General features: G+C 46.2%; 2 protein-coding genes across 10 annotated transcripts in view; one reads left to right on the forward strand and one right to left on the reverse strand.

Annotated features, from left to right (window-relative positions):
* SEC22C (SEC22 homolog C, vesicle trafficking protein) overlaps positions 1-6,877 on the reverse strand; it is a 47,788-nt gene extending 40,911 nt beyond the window's left edge. For 4 of the 6 annotated variants that reach the window (XR_009758102.1, XR_009758101.1, XM_061586383.1 and 1 more), the window contains exons 1-2: positions 6,745-6,877; positions 3,542-3,751 (exon numbers count right to left, since the gene is read on the reverse strand). Coding sequence is in view for 4 of the 6 variants with exons in the window: in XM_061586383.1 (XP_061442367.1) it covers positions 3,542-3,723 (182 nt within the window). In the remaining 2 variants the exon portion in view is untranslated. Of the gene's footprint in view, positions 1-3,541; positions 3,752-4,464; positions 4,595-6,744 lie in introns of those variants that run through there. The other 2 variants (XM_061586379.1, XM_061586380.1) reach the window with 2 other exon arrangements.
* A 9,988-nt stretch (positions 6,878-16,865) lies between these two features.
* The window catches only part of NKTR (natural killer cell triggering receptor), a 47,713-nt gene continuing 47,037 nt past the window's right edge, over positions 16,866-17,541 (forward strand). For 2 of the 4 annotated variants that reach the window (XM_061587792.1, XM_061587794.1), the window contains exon 1: positions 17,215-17,490. The gene's annotated coding sequence lies outside the window, so the exon portion shown is untranslated. Of the gene's footprint in view, positions 17,085-17,214; positions 17,491-17,541 lie in introns of those variants that run through there. The other 2 variants (XM_061587793.1, XM_061587795.1) reach the window with 2 other exon arrangements.

A 17,541-nucleotide genomic window follows, 5' to 3' on the forward strand; every position in this document is an offset into this window, starting at 1 on the left:
GCCACCACTGAGAAGGCCCTTTTTCTTGTCGTCACCTTCCGCGCTTCTTTCTGAGTAGGCACCTGGAGGAGGGCCTTCGATGTTGAGCGCAGTGTACGGGTAGGTTCATATCGGGAGAGGCGTTCCATCAGATATGGTGGTCCCATGCCGTACAAGGCTTTATAGGTTAAAACCAGCACCTTGAATCGAGCCTGGAAACATATAGGCAACCAGTGCAGGCGAGCCAGAATCGGTGTTATATGTTCAGACCACCTGGTCCCAGTTATCAGTCTGGCCGCCACATTTTGCAAAAGCTGCAGTTTCCGAACCGTCTTCAAGGGCAGCCCCATGTAGAGTGCATTGCAGTAGTCTAATTTAGAGGTTACCAGAGCATGGACAACTGAAGCAAGATTTTCCCTGTCCAGATAGTGGCGTAGCTGGGCCACCAACCGAAGCTGGTAGAAAGCACTCTGTGCCACCAAGGCTACCTGAGCCTCCAGTGACAGGGATGGATCTAAAAGAACTCCGAGACTACGAACCTGCTCCTTCAGGGGGAGTGCAACCCCATCCAGGACAGGTTGTACATCCACCATCCGGTCAGGGGAACCACCTACTAACAGCATCTCAGTCTTATCTGGATTGAGCTTCAATTTGTTTGCTCTCATCCAGTCCATTATCGCAGCCAGGCATCGGTTCAGCACCTTGACAGCCTCACCTGATGAAGATGAAAAGGAGAAGTAGAGCTGCGTGTCATCAGCATACTGGTGACAATGCACTCCAAAACTCCTGATGACAGCACCCAGCGGCTTCATGTAGATGTTAAAGAGCATGGGGGACAGAACTGACCCCTGCGGAACTCCATATTGGAGAGCCCAGGGTGCCGAGCAATGCTCCCCAAGCACTACCTTCTGGAGACGACCCACCAAGTAGGAGCAGAACCACCGCCAAGCAGTACCTCCAACTCCCAAATCCGCAAGTCTCCCCAGAAGAATACCATGGTCAATGGTATCAAAAGCCGCTGAGAGATCAAGAAGAATCAGCAGAGTTACACTCCCCGTCTTTCTCCCAACAAAGGTCATCATACAGGGCGACCAAGGCCGTCTCCGTGCCAAAACCGGGCCTGAAACCCGATTGAAATGGATCCAGATAATCGGTCTCATCCAAGAGTGTCTGGAGCTGGTCCGCAACCACTCTCTCTAGAACCTTGCCTAGGAATGGGACGTTTGGGGTTAAAATGGCTGGAATTGTTTTTGGGGTACGAGGGCCATTGTGATGACCATATGATGGTGACATGACTAAGACTGCAGTCCCACACACACTTACTTGGGAGTAAGCTCCATTCAACCAAACGGGACTCACTTCTGAGTTGATATGCACTGTGATTTGAGTCAATACGTGAACCAAAAAACATTTTCAATTTTTCCCCCCATTTTTAAAAAAAGCAACATTTCTAGTTCTTTGCTGCAGAGGGAAACTTCACCACGAGGAGATGGAGAACTGCAAAAAGTCAGAGGGGGTCTCTGCCAAACTTCCTGGAACTTTTTGTGTTCTGTATTAGCTCCTTGCCAAATACTTGCTTCTTTCCAAATTAGACAACATAATCAGATACCAACAAATGTTCATGACTTGTTTAGGTTGCCAAATTTCATTTTTCTTGCTGCAGAATTGGAGTTGTATTTCATATTGTTAACGGAGTATGTACACAACCTTGATCAAGGCTTTAAAGTACAGGACAGAGAGGAGTGTTTATTTAACATGGGTCAGTAAACTGACACTGAACCCACACAAGAGGGAAAGGCTGTGAGTGGTGGATGCTCAGGTCCAGGACTAGGATTCACTCCCCTTGAAAGAGAAGTTGTGCCTCTCAGGGGTACTCCTGTCCAGACCCAGGTGGCTTCAGCGGTTAGAAGAGGTTATGGCTGGCTTTGGCTAAGGCACCAGCTACAACTGTCCCTAGCAGAAAAATCCTGGCCACATTAACACATGCTGTGGTAACCTCAACCACATGCTGGAGTTCTGTACTGTGCTCTACATCGGGCTGCCCTTGCAAATCGTTCAGAGCTTGCAAACAGTACAGAATGCAATGGGAAAAGGCCTTTCCTGTGGTGGCACCTCACCTCTGAAAAGTTCTCCCCGCAGAGGTACGTCCAGGACAGACACTACTGACTTTGTGTCAGTTGGTGAAGGCACACCTCTTCACCCAGGCCTTTGGAAGGGACTGAGAACTGTTCTCAGCCACTCAGTTTTGAAGTTTGCTGCTAGGTGATCTTACACTAAGGATTTTTTGTCATTGTTATGTATATGTGGTTATTGTTTTATTGATTTGTAGTTTTATTGCGGTACCCCTGCCCTGGGAGCAGCTGATGAAGGGCAGGTTAGTACTACTATAAATAAACAAATACAAGCAAAGTTGAAACTGTCACACTGAGGGGCACCCTCCATCACTATAAGGCTTCCATCACATTATTTTACTACTTTACTGTGTCCAGGCTATGGTGAGATCACGTCATCACTATGCTGCTGACACTCAGCTCCATTTCTCTATAACATCCGAATCAGGCAAGGCTGTGTATTATCCAAAACCAGTGGCTAGGCATAGTCATAGATTGGATGAAGGACAAACAAACGGAGACTGAATCCTGCCAGGACACAGATCCTATGGGAGAGCGGTTCACTGATCCAGGAACTGGGATACTTACGGAACCACTGCTATAATTAGAGGCCCAAGGTACTATTATGGCACAGAGCACCTAGGAGCAACTTCAGCTAATATGACAACTATGCCCTTTCCTGGATAGAAACACCTTGGCTGCTACTGTTGTCCATTAACTGGTAACCTTGCAGTTACTCTGCTGTAATGTGCTGGATGTCGGGCTGCCTCTGTGGTTCAAGAGGCGAAGCTAGCACAGAAAGCGGCAGCTAAGGTGCTGAGTTGGATATCTAGCTGTAGACATATAGCTAGACACCTGTGTTGAAAGAACTGCACTGGCTGCTTATTAACCACAGAGATGCGTTCAAAACTTTGTTGTAGTCATAAAACGCCCTGAACAATTTGGGACCAGAATATCTGGCAGACCGTCTTCCCCTATACAGACCCAGTTAACCTCTACAGTCATCAGAGGAAGGCCCTGCTAGCCGCCTCTGGTTGGTGACTTGCCACCTTATGACACTGTGGAAATGGTCTTTCTCCAGAGTGGTATCAACCCACTAGAATACCCTCCCTCCCATGTCATCTGGGAGGCATCAACTGTGGCAAGTACAAAGTATTTTAAAAACCTATTTGTTTATTCAATCTTTCCCCAATTATTGAAGTTTTTTCTGATTGCGCTACTCAGTATTGCCATTTAGTATTTAATTGTATTTTGATGCAGTGCATCTGTTAAGAGTTTAGCTGGGATTTATGAATGTACTATTTCTCCTAATGGTGTAGACATTTTTTTATGAAGCAGTATATTAACTGTATAAATAAATAAAATGTTACCATCCAAGGAATGCTCATGAAGGCACCCTTCAAGGTAGTATCGGGGGGGGGGGAATTCTCACAAGCTGAAACACGGCTTACTGTATACTGAGGTCACGTTCTTTGGCTGTACCACGCTCTGGATACTGTGTCAGAATGGACGACAAGGCCTTGAGTCTCTTCCTGCATTCCAAGAAGTCCTGGTCTAGGTGGAAGTCCGTGGAGGCAGAGAGTGGAAGTCCATCCCTCACCCGCACCACGCAGGCAAAGAGGATCATGGACATCCTCCACCGGAGAACTCATGGGGACAACCTGGAATTAAGAATATTATTAATTCAATTTAGATCCCGCCTTTCCTCCCAAATATGCTTGTTTAACGTATTTCTATGCTGCTCTTCAGATAAAACATCTCTCAGCAGCTAACAAAATTAAAAATTAGAGTTACAATAAATACACAGAAACAATGTGTAGTAGCATAAAACAGAAGCAGTTTTTTAAAAAAATAAAAAGTAATATTTAAAGCCATACAGAGCTCCACATCAGTGAACCGTGTACATCACCTTGAGCTCCATGGAGGAAAGGTGGAATAGAAATAATAAATAATGTATCTTGAAAAGCCAGTCTTCACATGGCAGTAATAAGACATTGGCACAAGCCTTACGGTGGAAAGCATTCCAAAGTCAGGGTGCCACACCTGAGAAGGCCTTAACTGAGGTCTTGAGCAAGTAGAGCAGGGGTGGGAAAGAGGCCCACCAGGCCTCTCCATTTGGCCTGTGAGGCCATTTCAGCCAAGCCACATCCACCCGCCCGACAACAGACACCATACAGTATGTCAGGTGTGGGACAGGTACGGACAGGTCTCAGCCCAAATGCTGTTTGCAGACACCACCAATCCGCTTGGCCTGCAAAGCCCCTTTCGAAGCTCTGTAAAAAAACCAGCACTTCGAAGGGGGCTTCTGAAACTCACAAGCAGACAAGATCAGCTGACATTGTCAGGCGACTGACAGGTGGGCAGCTCTACTCACCTGTCTAACTTGGCCTGTGAGGGGTGGGGAACCCAACAAAAAGGTTCCTCACACCTGGAGTGACTCAAAGAAGGATCTCTAAGGAAGTTCTGAATGACCAGGCTACTTCTTGAAGGGCTGCCTTCTCCGAAACTGCAACAGGTGTGGGGCTTTTAAAAAAAAATCAAGCAGGCTGGCATTACAAGTGAGAACTACCTACTCCGCTGTCCAACTGCCATAAGGCGACAGTGGTGGATGCCCAGGTTAAGGTTTCTCATAGTTTATAAAAAAGAAACTCAATATCATGAAAGACACCACGCATAACCCTGTTACTGTAAGGTCAACCAAGCAAATGCACAGATACATCCCCGTCTAATCTTACAAGATAAAAAAAAAAAAAGCACCACGTTGCACAAGACGTCAGCTGGGTTCCAAAGTATGAGTCCAACAATGAACTTTCCTCAATGAACCTCGGCCTTAAATCCAAAACGCTCAAGTCTTTGCTATCAACTTGACATGTTATGTTCTGCTCAGACTGTGAAAAGCCCTTTAATCCTAGCAAGTTCACATATATCCTGTTCTAAATGGGTATTGAGAGAGCCAGTGTAATGGTTAAGGTGCTGGACTACGACCTGGGAGAACAGGGTTCAAATCCCCACAGCCATGAAGCTCACTGGGTGACCTTGGGCCAGTCACTGCTTCTCAGCCTCAGAGGAAGGCAATGGTCAACCCCCTCTGAATGCCGCTTACCATGAAAAACCTGTTCATAGGGTCGCCTTAAGTCAGAATCGACTTGAAGGCAGTACACATTTAAATGGGCACTGAATGTGTTATTAATACCAGGATACACAGGTACTAGCAGCTCCTCCTTTTACCTCCAAACATCAGTGGTTCTGCAGCAATGGGGGGAAGTTTCTGTGGGATTCCTTCTCAAATTAGACCGCCTAACCTGCACCTTAATCCAACATGTCTCATTCCATTTTAACCCAGTCTTTCCCAATCTGCATTTCAAAGCCATCTATACTTTTGCTTCCATGCTTCCATGACCCCCTCTACTTGAAAATCCATATACTATTCTTCAGCAGAGGGTGGTTTTACAACGTAAAATACAGAAATTATGACGTGTTAAAGAAGAAAAATACATTACATTTGAATAAATATCTATTTCTCAGTCACAGCTAGCCTCAGATTCCTCTAGACCTCAGTCTCCCTTCAGCAGCTTCCTCAACCACCCAATTAAAGTTTCCACCTTTCAGAGAGTCTCCCTCAAACCCACCATTCCGCTTTCATCACTCTCTTAAAAATAGCTAGCTTGATGGCCTATAATCTAGCATTGCACATCATGTCTACTTGTAACATTCACTCACTCCTTTCCAAGACTTGACTACACAGACCAGGTTTTGACTGGGCAACGGCATCCCTAGAACCTCACCCAAAACTCCCTAAGGTCAACAATCCATCAGCCACAGCTCAGTGGCAAGGCATCAGCTTTGCATGCAGAAGGTCCCAAGTCCCAGCATCTCCAGGTAGGCTAGGAAGCATCTCCAGGTAGGCTAGGAAATCCTCCATCTGAAACCCTGGAGAGCCACTGCCAGTCAGTGTAGACAACAGTGAGTAGACGGACCAATGGTCTGACTTGGTATAAGACATCTTCCTATGGATTGGGGAGGGCACACTGGCCTCCCCCATACCACTAATTTGAGCCTAACTAGTTGGGGCATTTGTATCTGTTGCTCCTGGTGCATTGTATTTCTGTGGCGGATTTCTTGCTGCCTGCTTTTTTTTTTAAGAACTGTACCTTGGTTTGTTTTATGGGTGTGATAATTCTGCATTTTAGGCCTTGTGTATACCTTTGGAACAAAAAAGTTCCTATATACAAACAGCAAGATAAACGCTGCTTTTATCAGCATGGGTGTCTTTGGCATCGTACAACGTGGCTCATTTCCTACAGGCTGAGAGATTATTAACGTATTTGTATCTCACCCTTCAGGAGGAAGGGGTGGTGTACTTGGCCCCTGCCTCTCCTCTTCCCTTCTCACAACAACCCTGTGAGGTAGGCTAGGCAGACAGAGAAAAGTCATCCAGTGAACTTGATGGCCGAGAATTGAACCCATTCTCCCTCCAGCAACCTCAATCGAATCGTTTCTCTCTCTCTCTCTCTCTCTCCCCTCCTCCAGTTGCCCCGCCCGTCTCCGATGGTCACGACCAACACACCTCTTTCCGCCGCCAAACAGCGCCGCCCATTCCCCGCTTCCTTGCCCCTCCCCGAGACCCCTTGCCTGCTCCGGCCTCTCGTCTCACCTCGGCCTCTCCCCTCCGGGCTTCGCCGTCACAGCGGCTGGGCAGGCAGTGAAGGAAGCGGCCTCTAGCACAACAAACACGCCTGGCCCTTCCATTTCCGGCTACAAAGGTTGAGGCGGCCAGAGCGGATCACCCATAGAGATGCCAGGAGAGCGTCAAGCAGCCACATCACAGCGGTAGAGACCCCATAGAGCTAGAAGTCACAAGCGCACCTTAAACTTCCGGTTTAAAAATGGAGAGGCACCACTATGCTCCGGTACAGAACTCTCCCGAAAAGAGTGGGGCCCCTCTAAATTAGGGGGTAGTCCTCGGACTACAACTCCCATCAAATCTGACCATTGGCTCTCCTGGTTGGGGCTGATGGGAATTGGAGTGCCAACAAAGTATGGCGCTAGTTTTCCCCTACGCTGCTCCTAACTCTTGGGAGCATCTCTTCTGCGAAACCGCAAAATCTACAGCTGGGCAACACTAGTACTAAAAATGTACTAATTACATCCAGCCTGATGAAGAGTACTGGAGAGCTCAAAAACTTGCTCGCTATTTTGGTTGATCCTCATAACGGTATTGCCCAACTGGATTTTGCACACACACACACAAATTCTTATGAATTCACACTGTTGCCTTTGTTTTCTGTGGAGAAAGGGAATAAAGATCAAGGCTGTAGAGAGACTTTTGCTCAGCACCAAAGGAGTGGAAAAGCCAGGAATTAAGGGGAAATGGCCAAAACAATGAAAAGTCTCAGGCTAAAGTCAGAAGAAGAGGAAATGTATTTCCAAAAAGACACGGATTTGCAAAAAAAAAAATCAAGCTAATTTATATTCACAGACGCAAATTTAAACATAATTATTACAATTTAAACAAAAACACAATGCAAACCACCATAATGAGGAAAGCTGTGATCAGGTGATCTGTGCACCTGCTCAGTCCGCTGTGCCAGATGTTAACTACTGAGCAACAATTCCTTTCTTTGGTTATTTATATTTAAATCAGACGTCACACAGAGAATGCCTTTAGTTAGAGAACTATCCTCTAAAAAGTAGGGTGCATGGGCACCATATTGAGGCTAAGTTTGCAAACAGCAGGGTGTGTGTGTGTGTTTCTGGCCATACTGCTTCTGTGCCTTTAAGAGCAACCCAACAGGCAGAAATTATGCAGGTGAAGCTGTTCCCATCATGACCCCTTTGGCCCTATAAACCCTCCCCCAACAGCTTACAATTGCATTTCCAAGTAAAACAAATACAACAAAACAAATGAGGGCATTAAAAAAATGAAAGTGATGGAGAAAAACTTCAGCAGCTAATTTTTTAAATAAAAAGTTATTATCATTTGTTTTTAAAAACCGATATGCATTGCAATATCCCATGTTTAAGGCAGAATACCAACAAACTTAGCAATCCTTTCTCCTAGACCAGTGGTTCCCATTTTTTCTCCCCACGGACCACTTGAAAATTGCTGAGGTCTCAGCAGGCCACTTAATACTTTTTTCTGCCTGTTTTAGCACTTGTAATGTGTTGTTTCTTAGATATCTTCATGTCAGGGTAGCATTACAACATAGGGTTTCAAATAGTGTGACTATAGAACTTAGTCCGAGAGGCAGGCTGCTTCTGGAAGAAAAGGTTGAAACAAAGGTATCAAAACGTCTCTCTTGACTCCTTGGATTTTGTTATATGGTGTGATCATTTCCTGTCACATGCACAACTCCTCTAAAATGGTTGGGAAATCATGGTGCCAAATGGCTGAAGCTAATTTTGGGGATAAACATGAGATGAAATGTGGCACTCTCTAGTGGAAAGATGCCATAAATTAAAATTCTCTGCTGGCCCTGTGTTTGTGAAGCGGCCCTAATGTGAAGATGCCAATGCCACGTATACTTCTGAAGTCAGCTACTCCCTTCTCTATCTCTATAAAACAAAGCAAAGATCAAAGAGGGAAAGCAATGAGCTTGGTTTCCAAAGTCTTCCAGCGTCTTCTGTAGCCCTATCAGATAACACATATTAAAGCATTCATCGGGAACAGTCTTTGCTTGTCTCTTTTCTTTTCCTAGCTTGCAAGATCATTTATCTTGGCTTCCACCACAGGAGCTGAGGAAGGTCCGGTTCGGAATAAACCTCCCCCCTGGGATAAAAACTAAAGAAATGATGAAATTTTAAAAGGGGTAGGCCTAGAAGTAGGCATTGTGAGAGCAGGGGCACAGGATATAAATTCAGAAGGGCAAAATTACCACAGGCCAAACCACAAGTGCCAAAGACACTTGAAGAGAGACACTGCTTACAAGTGCCTGTACACTAATGCTAGGAGCCTCCGAACCAAGATGGGAGAACTGGAGTGCTTGGTCTTAGAGGAGAGCATTGATATAGTGAGCATAATGGAGACCTGGTGGAATGGAGAAAACCAGTGGGATACAAATGAAGAAAATAAAAAAGAACACAAACTCTGGCAAAAGAAATGCAAGAAGACAATAAGGGATGCTAAAAAAGAATTTGAGGAGCACATTGCTAAGAACATAAAAACCAACAACAAAAAATTCTATAAATACATTCAAAGCAGGAGACCATCTAGGGAGACAATTGGACCCTTGGATGATAAGGGAGTCAAAGGTGTACTAAAGAACGATAAGGAGATTGCAGAGAAGCTAAATGAATTCTTTGCATCTGTCTTCACAGTGGAAGATATAGGGCAGATCCCTGAACCTGAACTAACATTTGCAGGAAGAGATTCTGAGGAACTGAGACAAATAGTGGTAACGAGAGAGGAAGTTCTAAGCTTAATGGACAATATAAAAACTGACAAATCACCGGGCCCGGATGGCATCCACCCGAGAGTTCTCAAAGAACTCAAAGGTGAAATTGCTGATCTGCTAACTAAAATATGTAACTTGTCCCTTGGGTCCTCCTCCGTGCCTGAGGACTGGAAAGTGGCAAATGTAACGCCAATCTTCAAAAAGGGATCCAGAGGGGATCCCGGAAATTACACAGAGCTTGGAAAAGTTACTTTTTTGAACTACAACTCCCATCAGCCCAATCCAGTGGCCATGCTGGCTGGGGCTGATGGGAGTTGTAGTTCAAAAAAGTAACTTTTCCAAGCTCTGAAATTACAGGCCAGTTAGCTTAACTTCTGTCCCTGGAAAACTGGTAGAAAGTATTATTAAAGCTAGATTAACTAAGCACATAGAAGAACAAGCCTTGCTGAAGCAGAGCCAGCATGGCTTCTGCAGGGGAAAGTCCTGTCTCAGTAACCTATTAGAATTCTTTGAGAGTGTCAACAAGCATATAGATAGAGGTGATCCAGTGGACATAGTGTACTTAGACTTTCAAAAAGCGTTTGACAAGGTACCTCACCAAAGGCTTCTGAGGAAGCTTAGCAGTCATGGAATAAGAGGAGAGGTCCTCTTGTGGATAAGGAATTGGTTAAGAAGCAGAAAGCAGAGAGTAGGAATAAACGGACAGTTCTCAAAATGGAGGGCTGTAGAAAGTGGAGTCCCTCAAGGATCGGTATTGGGACCTGTACTTTTCAACTTGTTCATTAATGACCTAGAATTAGGAGTGAGCAGTGAAGTGGCCAAGTTTGCTGACGACACTAAATTGTTCAGGGTTGTTAAAACAAAAAGGGATTACGAAGAGCTCCAAAAAGACCTCTCCAAACTGAGTGAATGGGCGGAAAAATGGCAAATGCAATTCAATATAAACAAGTGTAAAATTATGCATATTGGAGCAAAAAATCTGAATTTCACATATACGCTCATGGGGTCTGAACTGGCGGTGACCGACCAGGAGAGAGACCTCGGGGTTGTAGTGGACAGCACGATGAAAATGTCGACCCAGTGTGCGGCAGCTGTGAAAAAGGCAAATTCCATGCTAGCAATAATTAGGAAAGGTATTGAAAATAAAACAGCCGATATCATAATGCCGTTGTATAAATCTATGGTGCAGCCGCATTTGGAATACTGTGTACAGTTCTGGTCGCCTCATCTCAAAAAGGATATTATAGAGTTGGAAAAGGTTCAGAAGAGGGCAACCAGAATGATCAAGGGGATGGAGCGACTCCCTTACGAGGAAAGGTTGCAGGATTAGGGGCTTTTTAGTTTAGAGAAAAGGCGGGTCAGAGGAGACATGATAGAAGTGTATAAAATTATGCATGGCACTGAGAAAGTGGATAGAGAAAAGTTCTTCTCCCTCTCTCATAATACTAGAACTCGTGGACATTCAAAGAAGCTGAATGTTGGAAGATTCAGGACAGACAAAAGGAAGTACTTCTTTACTCAGCGCATAGTTAAACTATGGAATTTGCTCCCACAAGATGCAGTAATGGCCACCAGCTTGGATGGCTTTAAAAGAAGATTAGACAAATTCATGGAGGACAGGGCTATCAATGGCTACTAGCCATGATGGCTGTGCTCTGCCACCCTAGTCAGAGGCAGCATGCTTCTGAAAACCAGTTGCCGGAAGCCTCAGGAGGGGAGAGTGTTCTTGCACTCGGGTCCTGCTTGCGGGCTTCCCCCAGGCACCTGGTTGGCCACTGTGAGAACAGGATGCTGGTCTAGATGGGCCACTGGCCTGATCCAGCAGGCTCTTCTTATGTTCTTATGTTCAAAGCGCTTCTCATCCGATCTGTTATCTCTTAACAGATCCACCTGTGGTACAGTGCTCAGGCTTGTTCCGCAGAACAGCAAGCCAATGTTTTTCTCGCAGTGGGTATACACCAAATTGCTCCCTCATAAGCAATTCATGTTCTGTATCCACATATGCATAGGAACATATTGGTACAAGAATTTTTTTTTTAAGTTCTCCTCCTAATAAGATCTTAGCTAATACACTTGATTCTTTCATGTTTAAATGGTTAAAGAAAGGGTAGAGGACAGGACAGCCCCGCTTCTATTGTGCACAAGTAAAATGTTTTTTTAAAGAAATGCAGCTTTATGGGGGCAGCCAATCTGCACTTTTCCACTTGGACAAATGGCTATTTTGTATTGTTTTTGTTTTAAACATATGTTTATATATAATGTTATATATATAACTGGGGTTTTTTTTGCTGTTTTTATTGTACATTGCATTAACATGATTGTGTAGAAGGCGATTAATAAATTGATGATGATGATGTGGCAGGCCCAGCATCAATGGAGGGCAGTGAGTGCTGCTGCTGCAGTTGTTATGTGCCTCCAAGTCGACTATGACTTATGGCGACCCTATGAATCAGCGACCTCCAAGAACATCTGTCATGAACCACCGTGTTCAGATCTTGTAAGTTCAGGTCTGGGGCTTCCTTTATGGAATCAATCCATCTCTTGCTTGGCCTTCCTCTTTTTCTACTTCCTTCCGTTTTTCCAAGCATTATTATCTTTTCTAATGAATCACGTCTTCTCATGATGTGTCCAAAGTATGATAACCTCAGTTTCATCATTTTAGCTTCTAGTGATAGTTCTGGTTTAATTTGTTCTAACACCCAATTATTTGTCTTTTTCACAGTCCATGGTATCCGCAAAGCTCTCCTCCAACACCAAATTCTGCATGGTGTTGGATATGTTTGGGGGTTCATTGGCAATACTGTGCCAGTACCAGGCCTGCTGCATCCCCTGCAACAATTAACTACTGCATAGCTTTGAAGAAAGTCAGTAACCAAGTAGTGGTGGTGCAGTTTTGTGTATCAAAAACACAATTTTCTGAAAAAGCCTTGCCGTATGACTTTTACCCCCTTATTGGTTTAACAACACACAACAGTCACGATGTCTGGATTTGGATCAATGTAAATATATGATATGAATGGGTTTAGTTTTCCTTGCCATTTCCCCAGGCTGTTTGTGTCCCTTTGAGATTTCAGAACTCTCAAACAACGGCAAGGAAATATTTTTGAAATGATTTTCCCAAAGTTCTCTTCACCCTGTCAAGGTATTTAATGAGCAGCTGCCTGGAGGGGTTTTGCTCTTATCTACCTCCTTGTTTAACAGTAAAGACCTTCAATTATTAACATACTTCTCAAAGGCAGTTAACGACTGTGCCTTGTTCCGGTCCTCCCCACACCCGCAGGTTTGTTGGTTGCCCTGTCAGCCAGCTCTCAGGCCTCCAGATGCTGCTCCTAAACGCCAGATCAGTGCATAATATCTCCCTCATTCATGATTTAATTGTGGATGAGGCAGCCGATCTGGTATGTATAACTGAGACCTGGGTGGGTGAGCAGGGAGGAGTCAGTCTCTCCCAGCTATGCCCGCCAGGGTACCTGGTCCAGCATCAGGGTAGACCTGAGGGTCAGGGAGGGGGGGTTGCTGTGGTCTATAGGAGTTCCATCTCCCTCTGCAAGCACCCTGTCCATGTGACTACTGGTCTGGAGTGTTTGCACCTTACGTTGGGTCACCGGGACAGACTGGGGATTCTGTTGGTGTACCGTCCATCCCGCTGCCCAACAGACTCAATAGCTGAGCTGACGGAGGTGGTCTCAGGTGTACTGTTGAGATCCCCCAGACTGTTGATTCTGGGAGATGTCAACATCCATGCCGAGGCCACCTTATCCAGGGTGGCTCAGGATTTCATGGTCTCCATGACAGCCATGGGACTGTCCCAATATGTCATTGGCCCAACACATGCAGCAGGGCATACTCTAGATTTGGTTTTTGCAACTGGACATGGAGTTGGTGATCTGATTGTGGGGGGCCTTACATCAGTCCCTCTGTCATGGACAAATCACTGCTTGCTGAAGTTTAGACTTACAGTGGCTTTTCCCCTCTGCAAGGGTGGGGGACCTATTAAGTTGGTCCGCCCCCAGAGACTAATGGAACCGGATGGTTTCCAAAGGGCTCTGGGGAGTTTTCCGGCTGATAGGGCTGACGCTCCTGTCGAAACCCTGGTTGAGTTGTGGAATACAGAAATGACCCGGGCGGTTGACATGATTGCTCCTGAGCGCCCTCTCCTGTGTAGAGCTCGTATGGCTCCATGGTATACCCCAGAGTTGAGAGCGGTAAAACAATATCGGAGACGGTTTGAGTGCAGATGGAGACAAACTCCTAGTGGATGCAATTATACACTGGTAAGTGCCTATGGTAAGTTGTATTTAGGGGCAGTAAGGGCAGCAAAAAAACAATATTTTGCTGCCACTATCAAATCATCAATCTGCCGCCCAGCAGAGCTCTTCAGAATTGTCCAGGGGCTATTACACTCTGGCCCCAGGGACATGATAGAACCATCTGAGGCCCGCTGTAATGAATTTGCTAGGCACTTCCAGGATAAAATCTTTAGCATCCGCCAGGACTTAGACTCCAGTGTTATAGTAGATGAATCAAGAGAGATATCCAGAGCACAGCCTTGTCCCGATTTCTTGGATGAGTTTCAGTTGGTGCAGCTTGAGGACGTTGACAAGGTGCTTGGACAGGTTTGTGCAACCACTTCTGTGCTGGATCCTTGCCCTTCTTGGCTAATAAAAGCTAGCAGGGATGGAACAGCCGGCTGGGCCAGGGAGGTGATTAATGCCTCTCTGCGAGAGGAGGTGGTTCCTGGCTGCCTGAAAGAGGCAGTAGTGAGACCACTCCTGAAGAAACCCTCCCTGGACCCAGAAAATCTTAATAACTATAGGCCGGTAGCAAATGTTCCATTCCTGGGCAAGGTCCTTGAACAAGTGGTTGCAGGCCAGCTCCAGACACTCTTGGATGAGACTGATTATCTGGATCCATTTGAGTCGGGTTTCAGGCCTGGTTTTGGCACAGAAACAGCCTTGGTCGCCCTGTATGATGACCTGTGTCGGGAGAGAGACAGGGGGAGTGTGACTCTGTTGATTCTCCTTGATCTCTCAGCGGCTTTCAAAACCATCGACCATGGTATCCTTCTGGGGAGACTGGCTGAGTTGGGAGTGGGAGGTACTGCATTGCAGTGGTTCCGCTCCTACTTGGCAGGTCACCTCCAGAAGGTGGTGCTTGGGGAACATTGCTCGGCACCCTGGACTCTCCCGTATGGGGTTCCTCAGGGGTCAGTTCTGTCCCCCATGCTGTTCAACATCTACATGAAACCGTTGGGTGCAGTCATCCGGAGCTTTGGAGTGCATTGCCATCAGTATGCTGATGACACGCAGCTCTATTTCTCCTTTTCATCTTCTTCAGGTGAGGCTGTCAATGTGCTGAACCGGTGCCTGGCTGCGACAATGGACTGGATGAGGGATAATAAACTGAGGCTCAATCCAGACAAGACTGAGATGCTGCTAGTGGGTGGTTCTTCTGACCGGATGGTGGATGTCCAACCTGTCCTGGATGGGGTTGCACTCCCCCTGAAGGAGCAGGATCGTAGCTTGGGGGTTCTCCTAGAATCATCTCTGTTACTTGAGGCTCAGGTAGCCTCAGTGGCATGGAGTGCCTTCTACCAACTTCGGTTGGTGGCCCAACTACGTCCCTATCTGGACAGGGATAACCTGGCTTCAGTTGTCCATGCTCTGGTAACCTCTAAATTAGATTACTGTAATGCACTCTACGCGGGGCTGCCTTTGAAGACGGTTCAGAAACTGCAGCTTGTGCAAAATGCAGCGGCCAGATTGGGGACCAGACGGTCCAAACATATAAAACCAATTCTGGCCCGCTTGCACTGGCTGCCTTTATGTTTCCGAGCTCGATTCAAGGTGCTGGTTTTGACCTATAAAGCTTTACACAGCTTGGGACCACAATACCTGATGGAACGCCTCTCCCAATACGAACCCACCCGTACACTACGTTCAAGATCAAAGGCCCTCCTCCGGGTGCCTACTCCGAGGGAAGCTCGGAGAATGGCAACAAGGGAGAGGGCCTTCTCAGTGGTGGCCCCCAAATTATGGAATGATGTCCTTGACGAGGTGCGGCTGGCGCCAACACTGTTATCTTTTCGGCGCCAGGTCAAGACTTTCCTCTTCTCCCAGGCATTTTAGCATGTGTTTTATATTGTTTTTAATTTTTAAATTGTTTTAAATTGTTTTTTAAAAGATGTATTTTAAATTGTATTTGTTTTTAATTGTTGTAAACCCCCCAGAGAGCTTCGGCTATGGGGCGGTATACAAGTATAATAAATAAACAATTTAATTAATCTCTAGAACAGCATCATCCCTACTAGAAGATTTTAAAAGTTTAAAAATACATTTTCTTGATACCCAGTTTAAAAAAATCCTCGTTGCCTGTTTGTGCAACTAAGGGCTTGTCAACACACCCACACTGCACATCCTTTCTTGAAGGAGCTCCTAAGAACATAAGCTCAGGATTGTACAAAGGGTTGTAAACCTTTTTTTTAAAAAAAATTAAAGGTGTTTTTAAAGCTTCTAAAAATGTTTTTACGATCTTTTAAAATGGTTTTAGTGCTTTTGTTTGCCGCCCTGGGCTCCTACTGGAAGGATATAAATCAAATAATAATTGAATAAATGGGATTCTATACAATTTTATCTTTTCCGCATCTATGCAAAATTAGGTTATGAGAGACAGAGCGCCTTGCCTAATGCCAGCCACTGGGCTTCATGGCTGAGTTAAAATTTGAACCCAGGTCTCTCCAGAGTAGCCTCCACAACTTTCGGCGTATAAGATGGTTTGGACTCTAAGACCACCTCCTCACCATACATTTAAAGCAGTATTACACCATTTTTAAACCGTCATGGTATCCCCCAAAGGCCCTTCGCTTTTGCATTTAGCATTAACGCTGCCAGAACAGAAAAGCTGTTGTAGTTTGCGCTAAGTCTTGCCCTTCATGGAGGCGAGAGCACTTCCCACATGCTCAAAGGCACAGATCTTACGCCTATTCCTTAAACTTGTCTCTTGCAAAACAAAACGAAACACCGTCTACACAGGCTCAGAGATCATCTGGCATTTTTTTTAAAAAATGTTCCTGAATAGCATTCTGCACACGCTCAGAGGCAGTAAGACTGAGGAACCAGTTAATAGAGGAGGGGTGTGTGGGTGAAATATCTGGTTTCCTGAATAAAATAGCATTTAAAAAAAAAAAGGAATATATAACATCACAGCCACCTCCTCTCCTCAAAATCCCAGCCTCCAACTGCCACATCCACAAAAAAAGTTGGGAGGGAGGTAAAGCGCGAGACATACAACGGATAAGGACCGCGGTCGGGTCTCGCGATAGTACTGTAAAACGTGCGCCACGTCGTTTGTATATTTATTTTTGCCTCACGTTGAACTGTGGATCCGTGCGCGCGGTGTTCCGTCTGCTCTCTGCGAATAGAGAGAACAAGGGGCGGAGACTGACGGAAAGAGGAAGGAAGGGAGGCTCTTCTCACACCTTCCTTTCCCGAATCATCCTTTGAGGAAGTGCGTGTAAGGGGAGGGGGCGTGGCTTTGGTAACTAGAGCCGTCGGGAGCAGCGAGAGGCGAAACGAAGCGGAGGAAGCAGGCGCGCACTCGGGTGAGTAAACTGCGCGCACGCCCTATCGCTTTCTCTCTCTGTCTCGTGCGCGCGCTGGATGGAAACGGGAGGGGCGAGAACCCCGCGGCGGGCCAATGGGATTGAGTGAAGGAATTGAAGGACGGCCCTTGTGCGCGCGCGCACGGCGCTGGAGGGATTAAGTGGGCGGGGCTGCGCGCGCGCCCTCTCCTTTCCCCCCCTCCCGTCGTCTCCTTTCCTCAGAGAAGTCGGTTAATGGCGTCAGCGGGTGGCGATTCCTGGTGCTTGTTGATGTGGCTGTTCTCACGGGCTGGGTGGTAGTGAGGAGAGAGAGAAGGTGGGGCATAACTGGCGGGAGGGCTGTGGGGAGCGGGCAATAAAGCCCAGTTGTCGTCACCGTCCCCGCCTCCGCCGCCGGTGCGACCAGGTAAGAAACCCGCCCAGACTCCACGGTGAGGGGCGGGGATTTCCTGTGTTC

Source organism: Rhineura floridana, chromosome 10 (genome assembly GCF_030035675.1).
Source record: "Rhineura floridana isolate rRhiFlo1 chromosome 10, rRhiFlo1.hap2, whole genome shotgun sequence".
Lineage (NCBI taxonomy): Eukaryota > Metazoa > Chordata > Lepidosauria > Squamata > Rhineuridae > Rhineura > Rhineura floridana.